Source organism: Zalophus californianus, chromosome 1 (assembly GCF_009762305.2).
Source record: "Zalophus californianus isolate mZalCal1 chromosome 1, mZalCal1.pri.v2, whole genome shotgun sequence".
Lineage (NCBI taxonomy): Eukaryota > Metazoa > Chordata > Mammalia > Carnivora > Otariidae > Zalophus > Zalophus californianus.
Genome location: NC_045595.1, coordinates 49,487,519 through 49,508,973, shown reverse-complemented (window position 1 = coordinate 49,508,973; position 21,455 = coordinate 49,487,519). Strand labels below are relative to the sequence as shown.

The following is a 21,455-nucleotide window of genomic DNA, read 5'->3' as shown; positions in this document are numbered from 1 at the left end:
TAGAGAGTGGCCTGATGGATGAAACATGAATCCATGTCTTACTGGTGTTATACGATGAGGACATGAAGGGCCCTAGGAGTGTGTGGATTGCGTAGGATCACGCAGCCGATACGTGCTCGGACATAGGAGTTGTGATTCTGAATCTGGTACCTTCTTGCTAGCACGTCTCCCTCCCTCCTTCAGATGAAAGGGGTTCTGATGCAGCATATCCAGCCATCTGCATCCACTTCCCACTTCTGAATTCTGGTTCACATTCTGATGAAAGGAAGCACTGCGTCATAGGAGTTCTCCTTTACTGCAAAGGCTGAGTGTACGATGTTCATGGCTCACCTGTTGCTTCCCCTGGATCACCTGGGTCTTACCTGTCCGTTGAGACCCAGCTCCAGCCCCTCTTGCCACATAGACTCCTCCAGCCCTCCTCCCATGTTCTCCCGCGCTTTACCTTCATCCATCCATTCTTCCTTTCACAGATTGCTTTACAAATATTTACGGAATGCCTACTCCTTGTCAGGCCCTATTCTGAGTGCTAGAATATCACAAGGAACAAAACAGACAATGTATCTTTTCTCCTAGTTCTTACTGCAGGAAGGGACCAACAAAAGACAAAGAAACAAATCTGAAAAGTCAGGTAATAAATGTTAAATAAATAAATAAATAAAGCAAGTCAGTGGATTCTCTGATGTGGGGGGAGGAGGGCTGCTCTGTTAGATCAGCTCAGAAAAGACCACTGATGTAATGATGTTTAAGAAGAAACTGGAAATGCTGAGGAAGTGGTGTCATGTGGCTTCGTGGGGGGAGATAGTGCTAGGCAAGAGAACAGGCATGAGCAGTGCTAGGTATATTTGAGGAAGAGCAGGGAGACCTGGAGGGGAGTGGGCATTGGTTCTGCTGCCTGCTATTGGTTCATTTTCTATTACGTCTGTCCTAGGGCTACAGACACACTTCCACTCAGCTACCTGGTTGGGAAGGGAGCTTGCGGAAGATGATTAGAACTGTCTTTTGAGGATTATAAATTAAAGTATATAAAGTATACATTGAAATGCATGTGACATACATAAGGTGTATGATGCATATGAAGTATACAATATGTATTAAATGTATAATCTATAATCTATATAATGTATATAAATAACAATTCCTTATATAGTGCTATAGAAGCTTTAACTTTTGTCCTTATCATTGTCTTGATCACTGTCATCTCAATTCTACCCTGAGGATCCAGGGGCAGAGCAAAGGTCCTTGGCAGTAGCTCTTTCCAATCCTACGTGGAATTGCTTTTGTTATTTCGTCTGCACTCTTGCTTATACGTTGGAATCATCAGGAAAGGCTCTTAACGTGATTTCTTGGTGAAATAAATTATTTCTCCTACATGGCCAGAAGTCTGGCTTGCCCATGTGCCCTTTTACCGATTGTGTTCGCATGTATGGAATGAAAAAAGCACTGTGCACTTCATTTTATTTTTAAGGCAAGATAGAACAACCATGGTGGTGCTGATGCCAGCTAACACATGTGCCGAGTTAACCAAGTGCCAAGCAGTGTTCTAAGCCCTTTGCATGGATTTTTTTCCCCTCTTAATCCTCCTAAGTCTATGAGATACGTAATAGTATTAATTTGTTTTCCAGTGGGGGAAATGGAGGATTCAGAAGGTTTTTGTAACTTCCCTTGGGATAGCTAGCGGGAGGAGAGCCAGGTCTCACACTCAGTTATTTGGCTCTACCACTTGAAAATATGGATAATCCAAAACTCATATCTGCTGTGATTAGCTTTTTATCTCATTGGCCTACTGTTTGAAGGGTGTTTAAGGGATTGGAAAAGGTGGGAGATATTTTAATTTTTCTCAGTGTTATACTGAAATGAGATTTCTAGTCTTTGTATACACATTTCCTGGGCCAAGGGAGCAGCAAAAGGTTGGTGGATTCTAGACACAGTAGAAAATCAGTTACGAGTAGATCCACAATGGGCTATTTAAATCCATTTAAATGGATTTGGGGGTCCTGCCCTCAGTGCTAAAGACCAGTGTCATCCTCTGTAAATCGACATTCATTTGTACTCCTGACACCCGAGTTAGTGCGAGTTTATCCATGAGAGTATTTCCTACATTTGAGTTTGGGGAACCCAAGTCTTAATCTTGCTGTCAACATGGCCACCATATTTGTTTGAAAGTATAGACAAATGCATTGTTGTAGTAATCTTTACTTCGATCCTTTGGTTAAGTTTCACAGAGACATTTATCTTTTCACCCACTTGCCTCCAGATTGTTTATTGAAGCTAATATTTATTTTCTGTTCCCTCTGACACTGTTTTTTAATTTCTGCATTTATTTTTATTATTTTTAATTTTTTTTATTATGTTCAGTTACTCACACTTTGGTTATTTTTGACAGGTAACTTACTGAGTCAATGTCTGAGGGTTGTCAGGTCTTTGATTTTAAGGAAACAAAATGCATGGGCTTTGTGATACTCCTTTTTTATGAGAACATTTAGCACCTCTGGATTTATCATTTGCATTTCAGATATGGCTTTACTTGTGAGCTAAGGCTTGTTTCTTTAACAAGTTTGGTTGTTTTCAGTGTTCCCTGACTTTAAGATTTTATGAAATAAACTATAACTAAAAGGGGGTAAACAACTAAAAATATTTATTTCAGGAAATAAAAAAGTTAACCAAAGTATTTTATTGGTACATTCTTTGACAATATCACAGAATTGAAAGAGAATGGTAAGAGGGAACTTTTTAGCAAGGGTGTTTTTCCACTAAATTGGCACATAAGCAGCAAGATTAACGAAAGTACTTATTACAAACAGTAAAAAAACATACATGCTTTTTTTTTTTTTTGAAGTCCTTATCACACTGGTCAGTCATGGGGGGCATGAACAAAACCTCAAGACATGAAAAATCCATATTCTTTTCTTCAAATAGCTTAATCATTATTAAAATTATTGCAAAACATCCATATACCTTAATTAAAATAACAAAAGAGAACACAAATACAAATATTGAACATAAATTAACATGTACTGTAAAATACATTACTGGCATGCATTCCAAAGATCAAGACCTCTATTCAGTTCAACCAATACCTTCCTTTTGTGGGACCTATCCTAATACCAAAGATAGGTGGGGCATAATTTCTCAGCACAGTTTTTGGTCTTTAAATATCTTTTTTGTTTTAAAAAAAACCAACATGATTTGCAGTGGTACTATAATCATAATTATACAGTCATTACATACGTGGTTTTAATTTCCTTTTTTTTAGTCTGCCGAGATCTTTTTAACATTAGAATTGTTTCAATATTTTTCCACATATTCTGCCGTCCAAGAGAATAGGGCTGTATGGAAACAAGGCATTCGAAAACAAACAGTGAACTGAGGTACAACATCAGATGGCAAAGTGCAAAAGTCTCACAAACTGTACAGAAAATTTCAAAACCTTGCAGTCTCGAAGTACATACGTAGAAAGACAGGTCAGCCCCAAAACGTTCACTGTGGCTCTCAGTGGTTCATCCTAAAGAGCCTGGGTGGGACTTGAGTCTCAACACTCCCTGTGGTAGGGAAGGTCCAAACTTGCAGCCGAGTTGGCAGTGCTGATGCCAGTGACTTATTAAGCCAAGATAAAGTAAGAATATTTCATAAAGCAGCTGTGTAGGACACTTGGATCCTCTAACATTGGTCTCCTGGCGAGGGATGCTCCTCCAGTGATGGATAGCGGGCAGGACCAAAAGAGTCCTATGCCAGGTTGGGTGACGAAATAACTGAGGGTCTTCCTCCTCCATGGTTCCATGGAATGAAACAGGTTAGATAACCAGGTTATTATAACTGACATACTTCTTTTTTGCAGCAGGGCCTGAAAAAAAATGTAAGAGTCAGTTGTAGCAATGACCTTATTTGCAAAGGTAGAAACAGAATTAGATCTGGGATGACTTGAATACAATGTCAAGATGGAACCGTGCACCACTGAGGAACACACAAATCGCCTTGGATTCCTATGAGTCTTTCTAAGGTTTTGTCTACTAAAATCTGCAGTGCCCAGCAATTCTCAAACCATCTGTGCTCTCTATTCTAAGATGTCTCCAACCTCCCTCTTTAAGGTTTGTAATGGTTAGTAAATTAATTAGTGGATGCCGTGCTTTCTAATTAGCCGACCCTAAGCTTAAAGGGGCCCACCCGTGTTGCAGGATATTTCGTTGTGTGATCTTCTCCCAGACCTTCTCATAATAAATGGCCATTGCTTGGGACAGGTCTGTCCTGGTCACTGCGATTAATGTCCATTGACTACAGATTAGGTCAACCAGTGCCACCTTCAGTTAGGATTCACACAATCAAATTACTAGTGACTGACTTGCACAGTGTTATCATCAGTAAGTTGTAAATGGTAATTTGTGGAACTATTTCCATCGAAGTTTGAGGCTCACTTAAATCTCACCATGTACGCCTTTTATTTGTTTTTTTTTAATAATAAATTACTTTTCTATTTGTTATAGTGATTCTAGAACCCAGTTCTACTCATTCATTCATTCATTCAGCATTGGTTGCCTACCATATGCCAGACATAGGACTAGGTAGGCACTGATGAGCAGCTGATGAGCAAATCAGACCCTTTCCTGTCCTCATGCTGGAAACAAAGCACCAAGATCCCAAAGTATGACTGATTTATATTATACTCTAGTTCTCAATACCAAGTAATACAATTGCTATAATGTGACATGTTCTTTATTCATTAAATCTTAGTAGCTTTGCATCAGCTTCTGTTGGACACAAAGTAACTGTCACGTAGCATTTACTGATGGCTTATTTTACTTACTGTTTTTTATTCTAAGTAGTATTGTTCATTTAATATAAACAAGTAACAAGAATTCTTCCACACCTCTTAAGTAGGGATTCATATGGAAATTTAGAAGAATGGAGAAGCTACAATAACATACTGAGAGAGTTTGTATCTGAACTTGGAGTAGGTAATGCCACTAGTATATTACAGATACATATATGCATGTGTACACTCTACAAAAAGATTTTATTTTCTGGATTAAAAATTCAGACTCTCCTTCTGGCAAATTCTTATTTAAAGATTCAGACTCGTTTCTCTATTAAATCACATTGCATTTATTAACTAAAATTAGAGGAGAAAATAGAATTATATGACATTAAGGGTCCTCTGGAAAATCTGGTCATGAGCTGGGTCATGGTGCATCCTCCTTGATAAATACATGGTATCAATAATGCCCCAGTCTTCTAAGAAGGTTCCCATTGTTAGCAGAGCCTTCACTGTCTTCACTGATATGCTTGGTTTAAATATAAAGAGAAAAACTTTCTAAAAATGTTTTCTTTACTCTGAAGCCTATTTACAGTGTCATAGCTAGGTAACTCCAGCAGACAGTTGCAAGAAATAATCACAGTCTGCCTTGTCAAATGGTAATATACTAATTATCCTCAGCAAAAAAAAGGAGGTGGGGGGAGAGGGATCAAAGAAAAAACCCAGAGGTTTAATGACCTAAATATCTGAGATTACCTCTATTGTGTGATTATTGTGTGACTGTTTTCCGTATAAGCATAACTGTCTAGTGAAAAGAGCAAAACATACTTGAAATTCCTCAAACAGGTTACTTGAAAACATCAATTTCTCTGGAAGAGTCTTCACAAAAAGAATAAGGAAGTTAGAAAATATTGTCCTTAAGTCGTAAAGCTGAGCATTGGTTTGCATTAAACTATCATCAAGATGAGGTTATGCTGTAAAAAATTCAAAATGATAATAATGTCAGTGGAAATTCACTGATGCTTGGCGTGGATTACCTTCTTGTGTTTGTAAGCCTTGAGATGAATGCTGTTTATAATCTCCGCCTTATATAGGAAGGGTCTGAGGCTCAGAGGGACTGGCATTCCAAAATGAGGCTGTTGTTTGAATCTACAGTTTGCTCTCCAGACCATAGTAGGAAGACCATGCTGCACTTGGACTCACCTGACCCAGGTTCTGATTCAGCTCTATCATTTACTTGAGGTGTGACCTAGACCAGTCCAATGACATTGAACTTCTCTGAGCCTTTGTAAAAGTGGTTAGAATAATTGTTACCCTGTGGCCTTTTAATGGCATAAATGTATGAAATATTCCAGTTTCTCATCTGGCAACATAATGCATAAAGGTATTTTTAAATTACAAAATTCTTATACAAGTGATTAGCCTCAATTCATGCTTTCTTGGCAGAATAGCTGAGGAACGTTGCAGCAAAATGATAATAGAGTTGTGTAGGTCCTAGAATGGCAATTTATGTGCTTTTCAGAGCAATGCCCAATGTATTATAATGTTTATTTTTAAAATGTTCTAGCCTTATGAGTAAATAAGATAAGTACCGGTGGTGTCTGATAATTCCATTTATTTGAATAGCAATGTAGTTTATGGCCTAGAAAAGAAAATTGCTTAGCTCAAAATAGTTGTGCAGTGAAACACTTTCTAAGGAAATATACTTTTAGTATTTTAAAATAGAATATTTTTCTCTTGTAAAGTTATAAGTTTTTCTTGTAAAATTACAAGGAACATTAAGAATATGTGGCAGGGTCCCTATTGAGTTTTTAAAAGTTACCTACATCGGTAGTTTTCAAAGCAAGGTATCTTAGAGTTGATGTCTATAATGAAGCAATATTATAGGTACTGGTTTTTGGAATGAATTACTTTGCTCCTTAAAAACGTTAGACATTCCATCTTACTCTTGGTGTTTTGTCCAAATCAAACTGGATTTGACATTAACTTGAACTACTTGAACTACATTAACTTGAACTATTACAAGTGAACTACTTGTTTTCTCTCTAATTTCTCAGAAGACTTCTTGTCTCACGAAAGCTTCATTTCTCAAGTGTGGTCCATGGAACACTTTTAACCCAGTCTATAGAAGTGAAGAAAAAAATAATAAAAAATGGAGAAGAAAAAGAGTCTTATGGATATTATAAGAAACATTGAATTATGGGAAACATAAATAAATATAAAATTTTGAATAAGATTAAATAAGCCTCTTTTCTCTATCCCATATTTATTTTTTTAAAGATTTTATTTATTTATCTGACAGAGAGAGACACAGCGAGAGAGGGAACACAAGCAGGGGGAGTGGCAGAGGGAGAAGCAGGCTTCCCGCGGAGCAGGGAGCCCGACGTGGGGCTCGGTCCCAGGACCCCGGGATCATGACCGGAGCCGAAGGCAGACGCTGAATGACTGAGCCACCCAGGCGCCCCTCTTTATTTTTTAAATAATAAGGAACTGCATAGTTCATTGACAATATTCCATATATTTCTGTGAGCTCTTGTTAAAAATTTAAATGTGTATGTAGATATATATACACATATCGGTGTATGAATGAAGTGATTCAAACACCCACAGAAATTGTAGACAACCATGTATTGCAGCCTTGATAATAGTGCATTAATGGGGCGCTTGGGTGGCTCAGTCGTTAAGCGTCCGCCTTCGGCTCAGGTCATGATCCCGGGCTCCTGGGATCGAGCCCCGCATCTGGCTCCCTGCTCAGCGGGAAGCCTGCTTCTCCCTCTCCCGCTCCCCCTGCCTGTGTTCTCTCTCTCGCTGTGTCTCTCTCTGTCAAATAAATAAATAAAATCTTAAAAAAAAAAAAAGGAAATAGTACATTAATATATTTACATCTTTGCTTCAGGTGCCCCTCCATCCACCCAAAGGAAATCAAACACATCTGAGCCTTCCCTACTTCCCCACCCCCACGGCCAGTTCTTCCTTCCTTGCCCCATCCCAGCCTGTTAGTCTGATGGAGGTCTGCATCTTTCCCAATGAGGTTCATGCTGCTATTGCATACGTAGCTGCCCATAAAATATAGAGAGTTTTGCTTTGTGTTTTTTCAATTGTACAAAAATGGTATCACTGTGCATATCCATTTGCAACCTGTTTTTCATATAACATTGTGGTTTTAATATTTATTTCTCTTGATTTGGTAATCATAATTACTATATAGTTTCCTGTATAAACATAGCAAAAGTTTCTAATTCTTTTTTTATTGATGGACCCTACTTACTTTATAATTTTCTTTTATTTTTTTAAAGATTTTTAAAATTTATTTGATAGAGACACAGCGAGAGAGGGAACACAAGCAGGGGGAGTGGGAGAGGGAGAAGCAGGCTTCCCGCTGAGTGGAGAGCCCGATGCGGGGCTCGATCCCAGGACCCTGGGGTCATGACCTGAGCCGAAGGCAGACGCTCAACGACTGAGCCACCCAGGCGCCCCATTATAATTGTTTTCAATAGCAAACAATACTGGAATAAATGGGATTTGAAAACCGATATCATTTATAAAGTTAAATGATAAAAAACTATAAACTAGAGGAAATTATTTGCAATATATTTAATTGACAAAGGAGTGTTATACAAAGTTTTTAATGTATATAAATTAATAAATAAAAGACAATCTAATTTAAAATAAATGAATCAAGTGATATCAAAAAGTAATTTGTAGATCAAAAAAACATGGAAAATGCTCAACCTCATCAATTGGAAAAATACAAATTAAAATAATAAAGAGATGGCATTTCATGCCCAGCCATTAAAAAATAAAAAGTGCATTTGCACTAATACCACATACTAGTGAGTGTGTGAAGTGCGGATTCTTAGACTACTCTGGTAAAAATGGAAATTGGTATAATCGCCATGAGAGAACCATTTGGAAGGACCTAGAAAAGCAGAGGATATACATACCATTGACACAGCAGTTTTATTTCTACATATGTGCCTGAGACACGTTTTCACATGTGCACATGGACACGAGTGGGGCTTCTCAGGGCTATTAACATAATGTTGTGCTTTGTGGTTCTCTAAGAATTCTCCTATAGCAGCTGGGCATATAGTACAAATGAGCAAAGTGAGTCAAGTGTACGATATTAAGGAACAGCATGAACCCTGATCCGTTGAAAAACACTTTCCCCATGTGATAGCATAATGATCTGTAGGATGTTACCTTATTTTAGTCAGATATTTCATTTTTTAAAGAGGAGCTGGACTTCTGTGTTGTTAGGTAAAGTTTCATTTTTTTATTCATTTGAAATCTCTTTTCAAAATTAATTTTTCATTTATTGAGCACATCTTATATACTGGGCTCTCTTCCAGGCATTATAAATGCCTATTTTTTAGTGCCAGGTTCAAAATCATATTAAAACCTTGAGCAAATCAAAGGAAAGAGGCCAGGGGCTAGAGTAAGTCTCTGAGCAGCCACTTTGTAACTTTCTGATGCTGTTTGCACTGTTTTCCAAATTTATTTGATTTCATAGCCCTCTCTCCCCTTTTTAGTGGATCCCTTGCCACTATACAAGAATATACTTTTGGTTATTTCTTAAATGTTGGTCCTGCCTATTACTTCAGTCCTTTGTAAAGCTTACCAAACTTGGGAACACTGGTCTATTGCCTGATGAAACTTGGCTCAAACTGACTTTTCTGTGAATCTATTCTAAGTGGTATCTGTGCCTCCCCTCCCCGCTGCCATTGCTTCCCTGTCAACCATAATTCACAGCTGTTGTTTAGTTAAAAATGCTTTATTTTTTTAAAGATTTTATTTATTTGTCAGAGAGAGAGAGAGCACGTGCGAACAAGCAGGGGAAGTCGCAGACAGAGGGAGAAGCCGGCTCCTTACTGAGCAGGGAGCCTGATGTGGGACTCAGTGCAGAACCCTGGGATCATGACCTGAGCCAAAGGCAGACGCTTAACCGACCGAGCCACCCAGGTGTCCCTAAAAATACTTTAAGTGGAAGAAATCCTTCATATTATAGTTTACAGTTACTAAAACAAAAGGAAATACTTTTAGCTATTAGTTCTGTGGTCACTGGCCTGTTTCCTGTCTGTTCATTTCATTAGTAAATGGCCTTAGCCCATCGCTTAATGGCAAAGAGTATATGTTACCGTCAATTGTTAATTTCCACTAAGAATTTCAAAAAAGCTAATAAACTTCCCATATTCCTAAATCTTTTTTTTCTTTTGTCTTCTAAAAGTAGCACGTTACTCAGCCAAAAAGATGGAAAACCCAAGAATGGAGAATATGATTACCAAAAAAATGGGGCATTCACAATTGTGCAAGTTGAACACTGATCTAAGAAAATCTGAGACTTTTCTCCATCTTCTCTGTCCCACCTCCAGCGCTACTGCAACAACTTACCAGGAGAATGTTGGAGTATTTGTTTTTATGTTAGTTAGCTGGACTTCTTGACACAGAGAGCTTGGCAGGGGTTAAAATACAATCAGCTAACTATGTCAGGATTTCACATCACCAGTAATTCTAATCTAGTTACCAAAGATCCAAAATCTGAATTTCTGTCCATGTACCCAACCACCCATCTAATAAAATATTATTTAGCACCTGTTGAACACCAGTCACTTTAATACATGCTAATCTTGCAAAATGGCTTGGAAGTCTGCAAGCTGTTTGTTTGCTTCTCATTATTGTAAATTTGGATTATTTGACAACATTTAGAGAGGACTGCCATGTGCCATCAGCAAGGGCTTGGCATTTCCTTTGTTGTTTTTCCTACCTAACACAATCAGCATAAGACAAGAGTTCATAGGCCAGACTCACACTGAGTCCCCAAAGCAAATTGGCACCTTCACCAACGTTGAATGAGGGAGACCGTTCAATGGATGATGAGACCAGTCTACCATATGTGCAGACAATAGTAATCCGGTTCAAGAAAACAGAGAAGCAATATCCTAGAAATCCTTAGGAAAAATGTGCGAAGTGCTTGCTCCATTTTCATTAGGAACAAAGATATGAGTCAGGTGTAGTCCCTTTTGTTAAGGAATTTGTTTTATGGTTGGGGAAATGATTATAGGGACTGTGATAAGTGCTTAGAGATATATGACAAGGGCTAATTAACTCTGTCTTGGATGGGGGTGTTTTGTACTAAGCCTGAGAAGGCTTCTCAGTGAAATGGGCACTTCATCTAGATGACGAATGGGAAAATATAAGGAGGATGCAGGTGCGGGGCATCGGGGTGGCTCAGTCGTCAAGCATCTGCCTTAGGCTCATGTCATGATCCCAGGGTCCTGGGATCAAGCCCTGCATCTGGCTCCCTGCTCTGTGGGAAGCCTGCTTCTCCCTACCCCACTCCCCCTGCTTGTGTTCCCTCTCTCACTGTCTCTCTCTGTCAAATAAATAAATAAAAATCTTTATTAAAAAAAATAAGGATGCAGGTGATTTAAAAGTATACCATGTTCCTATCAAGGTGCATGGGGAGGGGAGTCAGAAAGTTCTGGAACTGAAGGTTGACAGGGTAGGAGGGTCCAGATAATTATTTCAGTGGATATGCATGCTTCCGTACCAAAGTCAAGACACTGGAAATAGTGATGAACAAGACAAAATCCCTATGGTTATTTATCTTCCTAATGGAGTCTCTTGTCAAAGGCCTTGAATGTCAAAGTAAGGCAACGGTAGTTGAGAGGCCATGGGAAGCCATCAGTGATTTTGAAGCAGAATCTTCAATCTTCAACTTGGAGTTCCCTCCCTACAGTGTTAACTAGCTTTATCCTAAACTTGTTAGCTCCTACTCCTCATTCCCTTGGCTCAACGTCACTTGATTCAGGGAGCCTTTCCTGACTTCCTCCAGGCTAGTTAGGTGCCCCTGCTCTATTGTCTCAGGGCTTCTCTACTTTTCCTTTGCCACACTTAGCACAGCCAGGGTGTGTCACTTACTGCTCATTGCTCTTGTGTGTCTCAGACATTAGCAGTGCAGGTGTAAGAATGGAAGAGACCCTTGTTTTTCCTAGTGCTTAGTGTGTAATACCAAGTCAGTCCTCGGTATTTACTGAATGAATCACTGTAGAGAGGCTTCTGCTCTCTGAAGTCATTGTCCGATCTAGGAATGTTTTAGGAGAAAAGGAGAGTTCCAACCTTGCCTCCTCCTGCCCCTGCCCCAGAATACATGGGAACTTGACTGGCTTTGTCAACCACTTTTTTTTTTCCTCAGTGTCCCACGTGGTGCTATTGTATACAAAGCTATTGCTGTAACTCCTTAGACTGCATTTGTAACTTAAATAACAGTATTTTTTTTTCCCCTTTTAGCAGCCACAGAGGCCCAAAACAGCCTAGCTAAAATTGAAAAATCAATTTTCAATTCTGCCATGAAAACAGTCAATGAACATTCTAGTGTTTCTTTAAAAAAATTTAATTTGTTTTTTAAGATGTAGAGCATCAAGCAGAGGTTTACATGGTTCTTGGAATATGTTTTGGAAGCAAACAGACTAGGTCTCTGATAGGAAACATCTTTAAGCTTGGCCAAGTTAAAATCTGGGTAGTTTGAGGCTATATATGTTTTGCCCTAGAAACAAAAAGGATGCACTGAATTACTGCATCAGAGATTTCTACTTTTTCTTGTTATGCGCTTTGCCTGGGCATTCAAAAGCTTTTGTGTATTTTGCAATTTCAATCTATTACGGGTATGAGCATTCTGGAGCATATTATGGATGCAGTGGTGCATCCAAGACTGAAGCTGTGCATGAAAGCCCGTCTTAAGGATAATGTTACAAATAAGGCAATAGTAACAAAATAGTAGCAGAGTAGCACTTAGTGTTCCTGGATAACAATCGCTAGCTAAAATCCAGGTCTTGCTGTTTTGGAGTAGGAGATTCACAGTCCATTCATCACTTCTATTTTCTTTATTCCACTATTACTGAGAGCTTAGCTTATGGTGTGCTAATGGTAGTTTGGTTAAAAACAATGGCACAGAGGTAGGGGAAAATAGTCTCTGTCTTTGAACAACTCCTGCTTCAGTGCAACTCAACACATATTTATTGACCACCTACTACGTGTCAAACACTATTATAGGCAGGGAAATTTAGCCATGTTACAGAGCTGCACAACCCTTAATTGTATGGTGCTTACATCCTGTTGGAGAGAGACATATTTTTTTTTTAAAGGTAAAGGCAGCCAATTCTTGTTATTTGTTGTTATATTCTATAAAGTTGCTATAAACACTGAATTACTGAATACTGAATCATTGCTCCTAGGGGAAATACAAGGTTAGGTTCCTATGAGACTCTGGCCACAACATTTTATCAACCGATCAAGACAAAACCTTGATTTACGTTTGTTTCTGTTTGAAGATGCTTTATTTAATATATATTATTGATTGGTTATCATTGAACTCATGGCCAACAGAATTATAACTCATGCATCCTGAACTTAAGAACACTAGATAGCACTTCAGTTTGGGATCTGTTTTAAATGGCAAAAGAACCGACAAAAATGCAAACCTTAGGTATTAAACAGACTACAAATTCACACTTAGAGCTAAGACAAGGCAGAGCACCACCTTGTTCAGCCTTAGCTGAGATTGTGTGCATTGAAAGACTCAAATATTTCCCTACTCTGAATACGTCTGCAAACAACTACAAAAGCACAAATAATGGTTTTGGAGTTACACATCAGTTTTAGCAAGTAAGGGAGTTTGTAAATAGAGAACCCATGAATAAGGAGGTTCAACTCTATGCTGATGTCTGGCAATCCCAAACACAATGAAAAAAAAGTTGACTAAGGGGCTAGACAGAGATTAGGCAAGGTTGCTCTCCTAGGAAAGGTGATAGTTAAGGTACAGAGGGGATGACATTTGAGCAGAGGCTTGAAGGAGATGAGAGAGAAACTATGAAAATTCTTGGATCATAGAGTGAACAGCAGGTGCAAATCCCTGAGGTTGGCATCTGAATATCCAGGATGGCTGGAATAAAGAGAGTGAGCAGAAATGGTGGTATACATGAAGAATTCCAACATGGCAGAAGGTGCCATCATAAACTCAAGGAGCTTTCAAAGTGGCAGGAGTATCTTGAGCAGTAAATTGTGAACATTTCTCTGCCAGGGAAACCAGAAGTCAAGGGTACAGGTATTGAAGAACGGTCCACGTGGAGGACATGACATTGGCAAAGGCATGTTTTGTGAAAAAGCTGAGAGAGAATGGCAAAATGTGTGGAGCATTTAAAGAGGACAGGGTTTATGGAGAGAAGAAAGAAGGCTAGGGAAGATGATTAGGGAGATTAATCTCAGATTGGCAAAGGGTATTTTATGTTACATGTAGGGTTCTGGTTATGAAGATGAACTGTGAGAAGTTCACCAATATTTGAAAGAAGTAGAGAACGTTCCAACAGTAACCTGAAGGATGAATTGGGAATAAGGAAGAGGTGGGTAGTAAGTGCAGACAGGAGATCAACTAGGAGTTGATAGAGTAATTAGGATTGTGTTTGTGGTAAGTGGAATTCTAAGACAGTACTACAGTGGGGTTCTAGATAAGGAAGCAACTCATAGTTCCAGCAATGCCCTTGCTAACACCTTGTTCTCTTAGGCATGAGAACATGGGCAAGAGTCTTTAAGGGCCATTGTCCTGGGGAAATACCTTGAGGCCAGGGCTACGGTGCTTATTTGATTGATTGATTGATTGATTGATATTAATTTAGGAGGGGGTGTATGTGACATGGCAGACAAGTATTGTTAAGTTCAGTTAGGTTGACTTTTAATGTGACTCTAGATCTTAGAGAATCCAGGGGGCTCAAGGAGAAGAAACCAGAGAAGACCTGGCCAAGGCAAAAGAAAGAGATGAAGGCAACCTTAACTTGCCTTCCTTTCTTGGAATCCAGCTCATCTTAACCTGGTAGGCAAAAGACTGAGCCTGAGAACTGAATCTCTGTCCAGGAATAAAGACACAGTATTTCATAGGCTGCATATTTTGGGATACTGGCTTTGGAAGATGGGAAGGATTGGAATCTGCTGCAGATAAGAGAAATCAGCCAAAACTTTAGTTTAAAGCAAATATAAAGCAAATGTCTACTAAGTGTTAAACACTGGTTGCTGTGGATATAGAGGGAATAAGTCATGTCGCTGTCCTCAAAGAGGTCTCAATCTAATAGACCAGATTCCCCTGTGGCTAAATTGGGCATGGATTGTAAAGGTTAAGTATATAACAGTGAGGTGTCATACATTGGCTTCCACTATGTATGAAACTCACTAACTTATACTCAGACCTGAACCTAGTATGTCAGTTTCAACATCAGAACTTTGTAATGATGGAATGTTCTTTTTTCTTCTTATTAATTTTGTATATTAATTTGCTCATTTATTTAACAATAGTAAATTTTTATGAACAAAGACATTAACGTTAAAAAACAGTGAATTTCAAGGTGATTTATTTTTGTTTTTCAAGATAAATAAAAAACTTAAAAAAGTAAAATAGTAAATCCTACAGATTAGTACTAGGAAAATATGAATTTAGATAAAATAATGTATTAAGGATCTAGATAGAAAATAAAAAGGACCAAGCTATATGCATAAAGATGTTCATGAAGAGGTAAAATAATATTTGCAGTTTTGAAGAATCTAAATCTCTAACACTAGATAGGGGTTAAATAAATTCTAAAGCATTCTTTGATGGGACATTTAAATCTATCAAAGGTAATGGTTATTAAGATGATGGAGCAACTTGGGAAATGCTTATGCCATAGCATTAATAATGTTTAGCACAAAGAATAGGTTACAGAATTTTGAGTGCTCTATAATTAAACTGTGTACTGGGAAGTCTGAAAGAAATGGATCAAATTATTAAAAGCTAAAAGAAAGCTGGTGGACTTTTCAAATATGTCAGTATCATACCGGACAAAAATATGATGTGGGACTATTTCAGATTAGAGGAGTCTAGAGAGACAAAAACACTAAATGCAGTGCCTGATCCTTGACCATGAATTAAAAATAAACCTCGAAAAATAATTAGCTGTATTGGTGAAAGTGGCAACATTTGATTTTGACTTTATTGTAAGTAGTAACACTGCTTTCAAGAGCGAACAGACAAGAGAATTTGTATTCAGATAAAAGATGGATGGAACAGACCCTTAACCACGCCATGCATGAGGAGAGATGGTGGCTTCTATTGGAGGTGCTGGAAGAGTATACTGGAAATTGATTATGGCTGAGGGCTGATATTACCAAACTGGTTTTACCACTCTGGTCTCCCATGACCAATCCAAGCAACATAATCTGTGCTCAACCATAGCAGGTGCCTCATGGTTCCATATTTTCCAACTTCAGTGTTCTCTCTAGAAATGTTTCTCTTCTCTCCTTTTGTCTCACACATCGCCAATCTGTTACTTTGAATAGGGTGGATTGATAACGGCCCTTCAGTGCATTAGATTAGGTTCAAGGAGTTTAAGATGATTTAACAACCCTGAGAGATACCTTTAAAATTCCTAATTTTAAATTGATGGTTTACAGTCTTCACTTAAACATATTCTCTTTGCCACGCTAATGCCTAATGGACCTGTCCACACTGCCTGTTCCACTTTGTACTCAAGGTCAGACCACTTGTGATGTAACTTGAGGGATTTGGGCAGAAGACTGGAATTCCCATCCCTAGAATTCAGCAGGGTCTTGTGGAAATGAGCACTTAGCTGGGTTCAAGGCATTGGGTTTGGAGAAATTGGATGGAGGAAGCAGAAGAGTGCCTTCTACCAGGAAAGACTGAGAGACTCTGAAGATTGGAGAACAGAGACGGCGCTAAATGATATTCGAGAATTACTGCGACCTTGGTTAGATAGGATAATTATATGACGGTAAGGCTGGAGAATGTCTGCATTTTATGATGAGCTAAAATATTTTAGAGTAAAGAATTATGGTATCTGTAGTTAACTTTAAAGTGGTTCAAGGCAAAAATTACATAGGTACAGATGAAACAAGTAGGGTAAAATATTAGTTGTTCAGCCTTGATGGTGGATTATGCTACTTTCCTTCTACTTTTCTGAATGTTTGAGAAGTTTTATGATTACAAAGCTTGAGACCTGTCATCTCCAAAGCAAAATTTATGCTTTACAACTTTGCTGAAAACTACCCCTACCTTTATCTCATACCATTTGCCACCAGGAAGCAGTGCCCTCAAGACAGTTTTGTATCTCAGAGAAGAGACAAAAATAAATGGCAATTGTTTCTGTGGCCTGGTGTAGAACCCCGATGATCTAATTCAAGAGCAATCATCAAAATAGCCACCACAGTAAAAAGTAGAGCAGTTGAAAAGATGGACAGACAGACAGACAGACAAGAATAGCAACCACTCAGTTGTACGGTCTTGGGCAAGTTACTTTATCTCTCTGTGCCTCTGTTTCCTATCTGAAAAATGGACATAAAAATAGTGTCAATGGCGTTACAAGGATAAAAGGTGTTAATGCATGTGAGACACTTAGAATGGGATTTAGTATAATTTTAATATATTTTAGCTGTGATCCGGCTTTTCTTTGGATGTGTTAGGAGAATGTCACACACGTAACACTGACTCATTGTGTGTGAGTACTGCCTTTCCCTTGAAAGAAAGGGCTCCTTCCACAGCAGAAGGTCAGGCTGCCTGTAAAATGCAACCAAACTAGTTGTTTGGATTTTGGATGCTTTAGTAGGGTGCCACCAAATTTCCTTAAGGAGGTTTAAGGAGTTGTCAGAACACCTAGTGCATTTCTCCATTCATTGAAAAAGGAATCTGTCAAGTCACCGTCAACATGTTTCCACTTCCATCCAGCTATACTGCCATCATTAGCCACTGCCTCATCTGTGCAAAAGTATAACACTGAACTCTTGTACTTTGAGAGACTGTGTTAGTCAACTGGAGCCAAAGGGGGAGGCAGGATTTGGGCAGGTTCTTTTACGGCAAAAATGACAGTTGTCTTACTGTATGGACAGACTTGTACACATAATCAATGGCTGTTGCTACTCCTATATACAGCCCGTGTCATCTTTGTGCAGTATTGGAACTGGTACTCATTGATTCTAGGAACCTTTCCTGTAGTACTGTTATGTAATTGGCAAAATCAATGACTAGAGCCTGTAAATGCACATTTACTTATGTACTTCTTTTATCTATTTTGATTTAGTAATTGGATATCAACTGATGAGCACCATACGAATGTCATTTAGATGAGCTGAAGTGAGTTATCTTCTATTTATTCAGTCCTTAACTTTGCAGTCAAGATTTGAGCTGTGTCTGCACTGATAAAGCAAACTGAAGATTGAGGCAACTACCGAGTGGATTCTATCAAAAAGACTGAGACTGAAGCTATCCGTGTGGGTCTATGATACATGAATGTATAAGTACACTGGGTCCATATGACCCAGGTTGGTTAGCAGTTTCATTGGTTAACACTTAGCAGTTTCCACTCAAATTTCCATGTTTTCCAGGGATCATCTATGTACCCCATACCCAAAACAACCTGTTACATCCCAAAGGATAGTCCTACAACTTGATCACAAATGGTGTAGGGTGAATCCTTAATCTCAGCAAACAAACATTGCTGAGATGATGAGACACTAAAAAACATGTTTTTTTGAATTCTCAATAGTTCTTCTTTCCCTGAAGTTAAGAAACATATGGGTGCACAAATGCTTGTGCTCTGATCATAGTAGTATTTGTTGGACACTTAAAATGTTTTAGGACCTCTGTTGAGCATTTGGTATTTCCAAACCTTTTTGATACTTCCAGCAAGTTCTGCAAGACAGATACCAATATTATCCCTACTTTACCAAAGGACATCTGAGGATTAGACAGATGAACAAACACATCCAACATCCTGTCAGATATCCCTACCTTCTTCCAAGTATGCGTTTTGATAAAGCAAGAAAGGAGTAAGAGAGGTGGAGCGAATGTCAAGGGCTGCAGACATTTCTTATTCAACAAACATTTTCCAGGTGTCTACTATGTACCAGGCAGGGCTGGATAGTCAGCTTCAATAAGTCAGGACAACATCTCTGTTGCTCGCTCCATTTTATCTCTAGCACCTGTCCTGCCTTGGTTTCTTCCCCAGAATTCCATTCCCTAATCCCCATGAATGTCCAGCTTGTTGTAGGAGGCACTGAATCCTGTGAAGTGCTTAAGAAGTCTCGGTGACTGAAGTCTCGGTGACCGCATGGATGCTTAGGTTCCAGGAGGCTGAGAAGCACTCCTATAAGCAGTGATATGCCCTGACAGCAAATCTGGCAGGTGATATTCCTTTGCTCAAAATTACCTTCCTTCTCCCCAGAGGAACCAGTGCAGGATAAATACTTTGAGAAATAAATGCAGTGTTTGTAGAGAGTTGGAGAGTAGATCTGAAATGGACAATGTGATCCCAGTCTACTCCATAAATTCAGAGAAAAGTCTGTGACTGGAAGCAAAAAAAAAAAAAAAAAAAAAAAAAAAAAAATGTTGACAAATGCCCAGACGTTGCCTTCCCCCAAAGAAGAGAAAGGTAGTATCACCTAAGTCAGGGATGTGGGAGGCAATGTGAATTTGTGGTTAAGGAGGATCTCTCATGTCACACTTTAGGGATTTAAATTCCAGCTTTGCTCTATAAACTGGTATCTTGAGAGATACCTCTAAGCCTCAGCTTCCTTGCCTTTCAGTTGTTGGCAAAATCAGGATGGTGATGCTAGGGATATTGGGAGGATCACATGTGATGGTGTATGTGATGTGCACCCAGTCAGGACACCTAAGAAGATACTATTATCATCACCATCCCCCCTCACACCCCCCCCCCAACCATTCACCTCCATCTCTTTCACTGCCCGACCAGAATAATTATCATCATTGAAAACTAGTCATCTATACAACACGGTGGAATTCAGAAGAATGGTCATATCTAAACTTAGCTGGTGACCCATTTCACAGGATGAACATTTCTCATAGGCTGTGATTTAAACACAAAATGGATATGGGACTTGGAACCGCCAGTTTTGCTATAATGTACTAGAGAGTGTTCAACTCTGAGTTCCATCTTCAGTACACTCTGTTAGGCCCTTGAGGAGGCGCATTCCTGGTCTATGTATAGTGTGTAAGGAGATTATATTTTTGCAAAGAAAACATAGGTGCATAGTTAAAAGGTAGGTTTTTGCAACACTTCAGAAAATAAGAGTGGTCTCTAGATAAAAGAGTTTGGCTAAACAAATACTCTAATTTTAATTTAGTCTATGGAGTTTGGCTAAAGAAATTATTTGGTTAAAGAAATACTTAAATATTTTAAATAAATTTAATTAAGAAAATTCTTAATATCAGGGCTGTCTTGAAAATCTGGGTTACTGTGTCGCCACAGAGAATAGTACTCTTTTGTTTTGATTACTACTTCCAAACAATTACCATTTTCTAAGACAGCTACAGTACCCAGGGATATGTCACCTCAAATTGCCATAATGCTCACACCATTCCTTCCATCACAACTACCTGCCTCATTGGAAGGGTGTAGAACAGTCAGTAAAGATTTACCAAGTCCCTAATGTGAGCTGTCTTCCATTCCAGGTTCTAGGGCTGTGACAGGTGCTCATATATAAGGTATAACCCTGGCCCTCAAAGAACTTCCAACCTGGCAGAAAACTTACACTACTCATACACACACCAAGGTTGCCATCTTTAGCAAAATTGTCACCAAAGACTGCTGCTCTAAAGTCAGTCACCTGCCATCTGTCAGTTTTACATGACCTTCTCCCCACTGTTGGCTTGGCCCACAGTCCTTGTTCAGGTATTCTGTGTGGGTAGACATCTGGCTTTTGTCATCTCCATTTCCAGCCCTACTCCTGGTATGCTATTGGTGAGCTGCTTCAATTTTCAATTCCCTGGTATCTAAGTTAATCATTTTCTCTCTTTGTTGGCTACCTTTCATTATGCCATCTTCTCAGGTCTGAGCTTTTCTGGAGGTTTGGCATAATTGGTTCTCTACTCTTTTTAGTGCCACCTTGTTCCAAGGACTTGTTGGTTACCTTCCACCCCCTTATGATGTTATGAAGGTTCTTTTGTCTATTGAAGAAAAATGTATAGAGGAAGGAAGTAGAGAATGACTATGTCTCCAGTGCTGTTAGAAACTGCAAAGTGAGGGAATAATTTGAAATGCTGATTAAAGAGAATTTGCTTCATAATGGTAATGGTTGACATTTATAGTGTGCTTCTGATGGCTGGAAACGGCACCAACCACAATAGACAGATCATTTCACCAGTAATCTGAGAAGGTGCTTTCATTATCCCCATTTTGCAGATGGGAAAAGAGAGGCACAGAGAGGTTAAGTCTAATTCCCAAGACCACTGAGCTAACAGAGCCAGGTCACCTGGCCTGAGAACTCATGTCTGACCCACTATGAATCTCTTCTTTAAATAGGAAACTCTGCTCTTTCTCATCTACTTCATCTTAGAAAATGGAATTATTGCAAATCAGGAGAGTGAAGAAAGTGAATGAGGAGGGTGTGACAACATGTAGGTCCATTCTGCTGGCATGCTCTAGCATACTGGGGTGCCATGCTGAGGACTAATAAAACGTGGCAGAGGACTGTGAAAAGCTGAGAGCAGATTTCCAGCCATAGTAAGCATCCTGGGTAGAATTTGCTGTCATATATATACTTTTTTTCCTTCTTGCCTCTGAAAAAGCTCATACCTGGAAATAGAATCACATTTCTGTCTAGCACTGAAGTCCCTCCCCTCCTGTTGCTCATGGGCCATTATACCTGATGA

General features: G+C 39.0%; 1 protein-coding gene across 3 annotated transcripts in view; it reads right to left on the bottom strand.

Annotated features, from left to right (window-relative positions):
* Window positions 1-2,648: 2,648 nt before the first annotated feature.
* Window positions 2,649-21,455, bottom strand: part of GRM7 (glutamate metabotropic receptor 7) — a 907,662-nt gene continuing 888,855 nt past the window's right edge. Inside the window, exon 9 of one of the 3 annotated variants that reach the window (XM_027586609.2) lies at window positions 2,649-3,841. In XM_027586609.2, coding sequence (XP_027442410.1) covers window positions 3,599-3,841 — 243 coding nt within the window. In that variant the 3' untranslated portion in view covers window positions 2,649-3,598. The remainder of the gene's footprint in view (window positions 3,842-21,455) is intronic. The other 2 variants (XM_027586608.2, XM_027586605.2) reach the window with 2 other exon arrangements.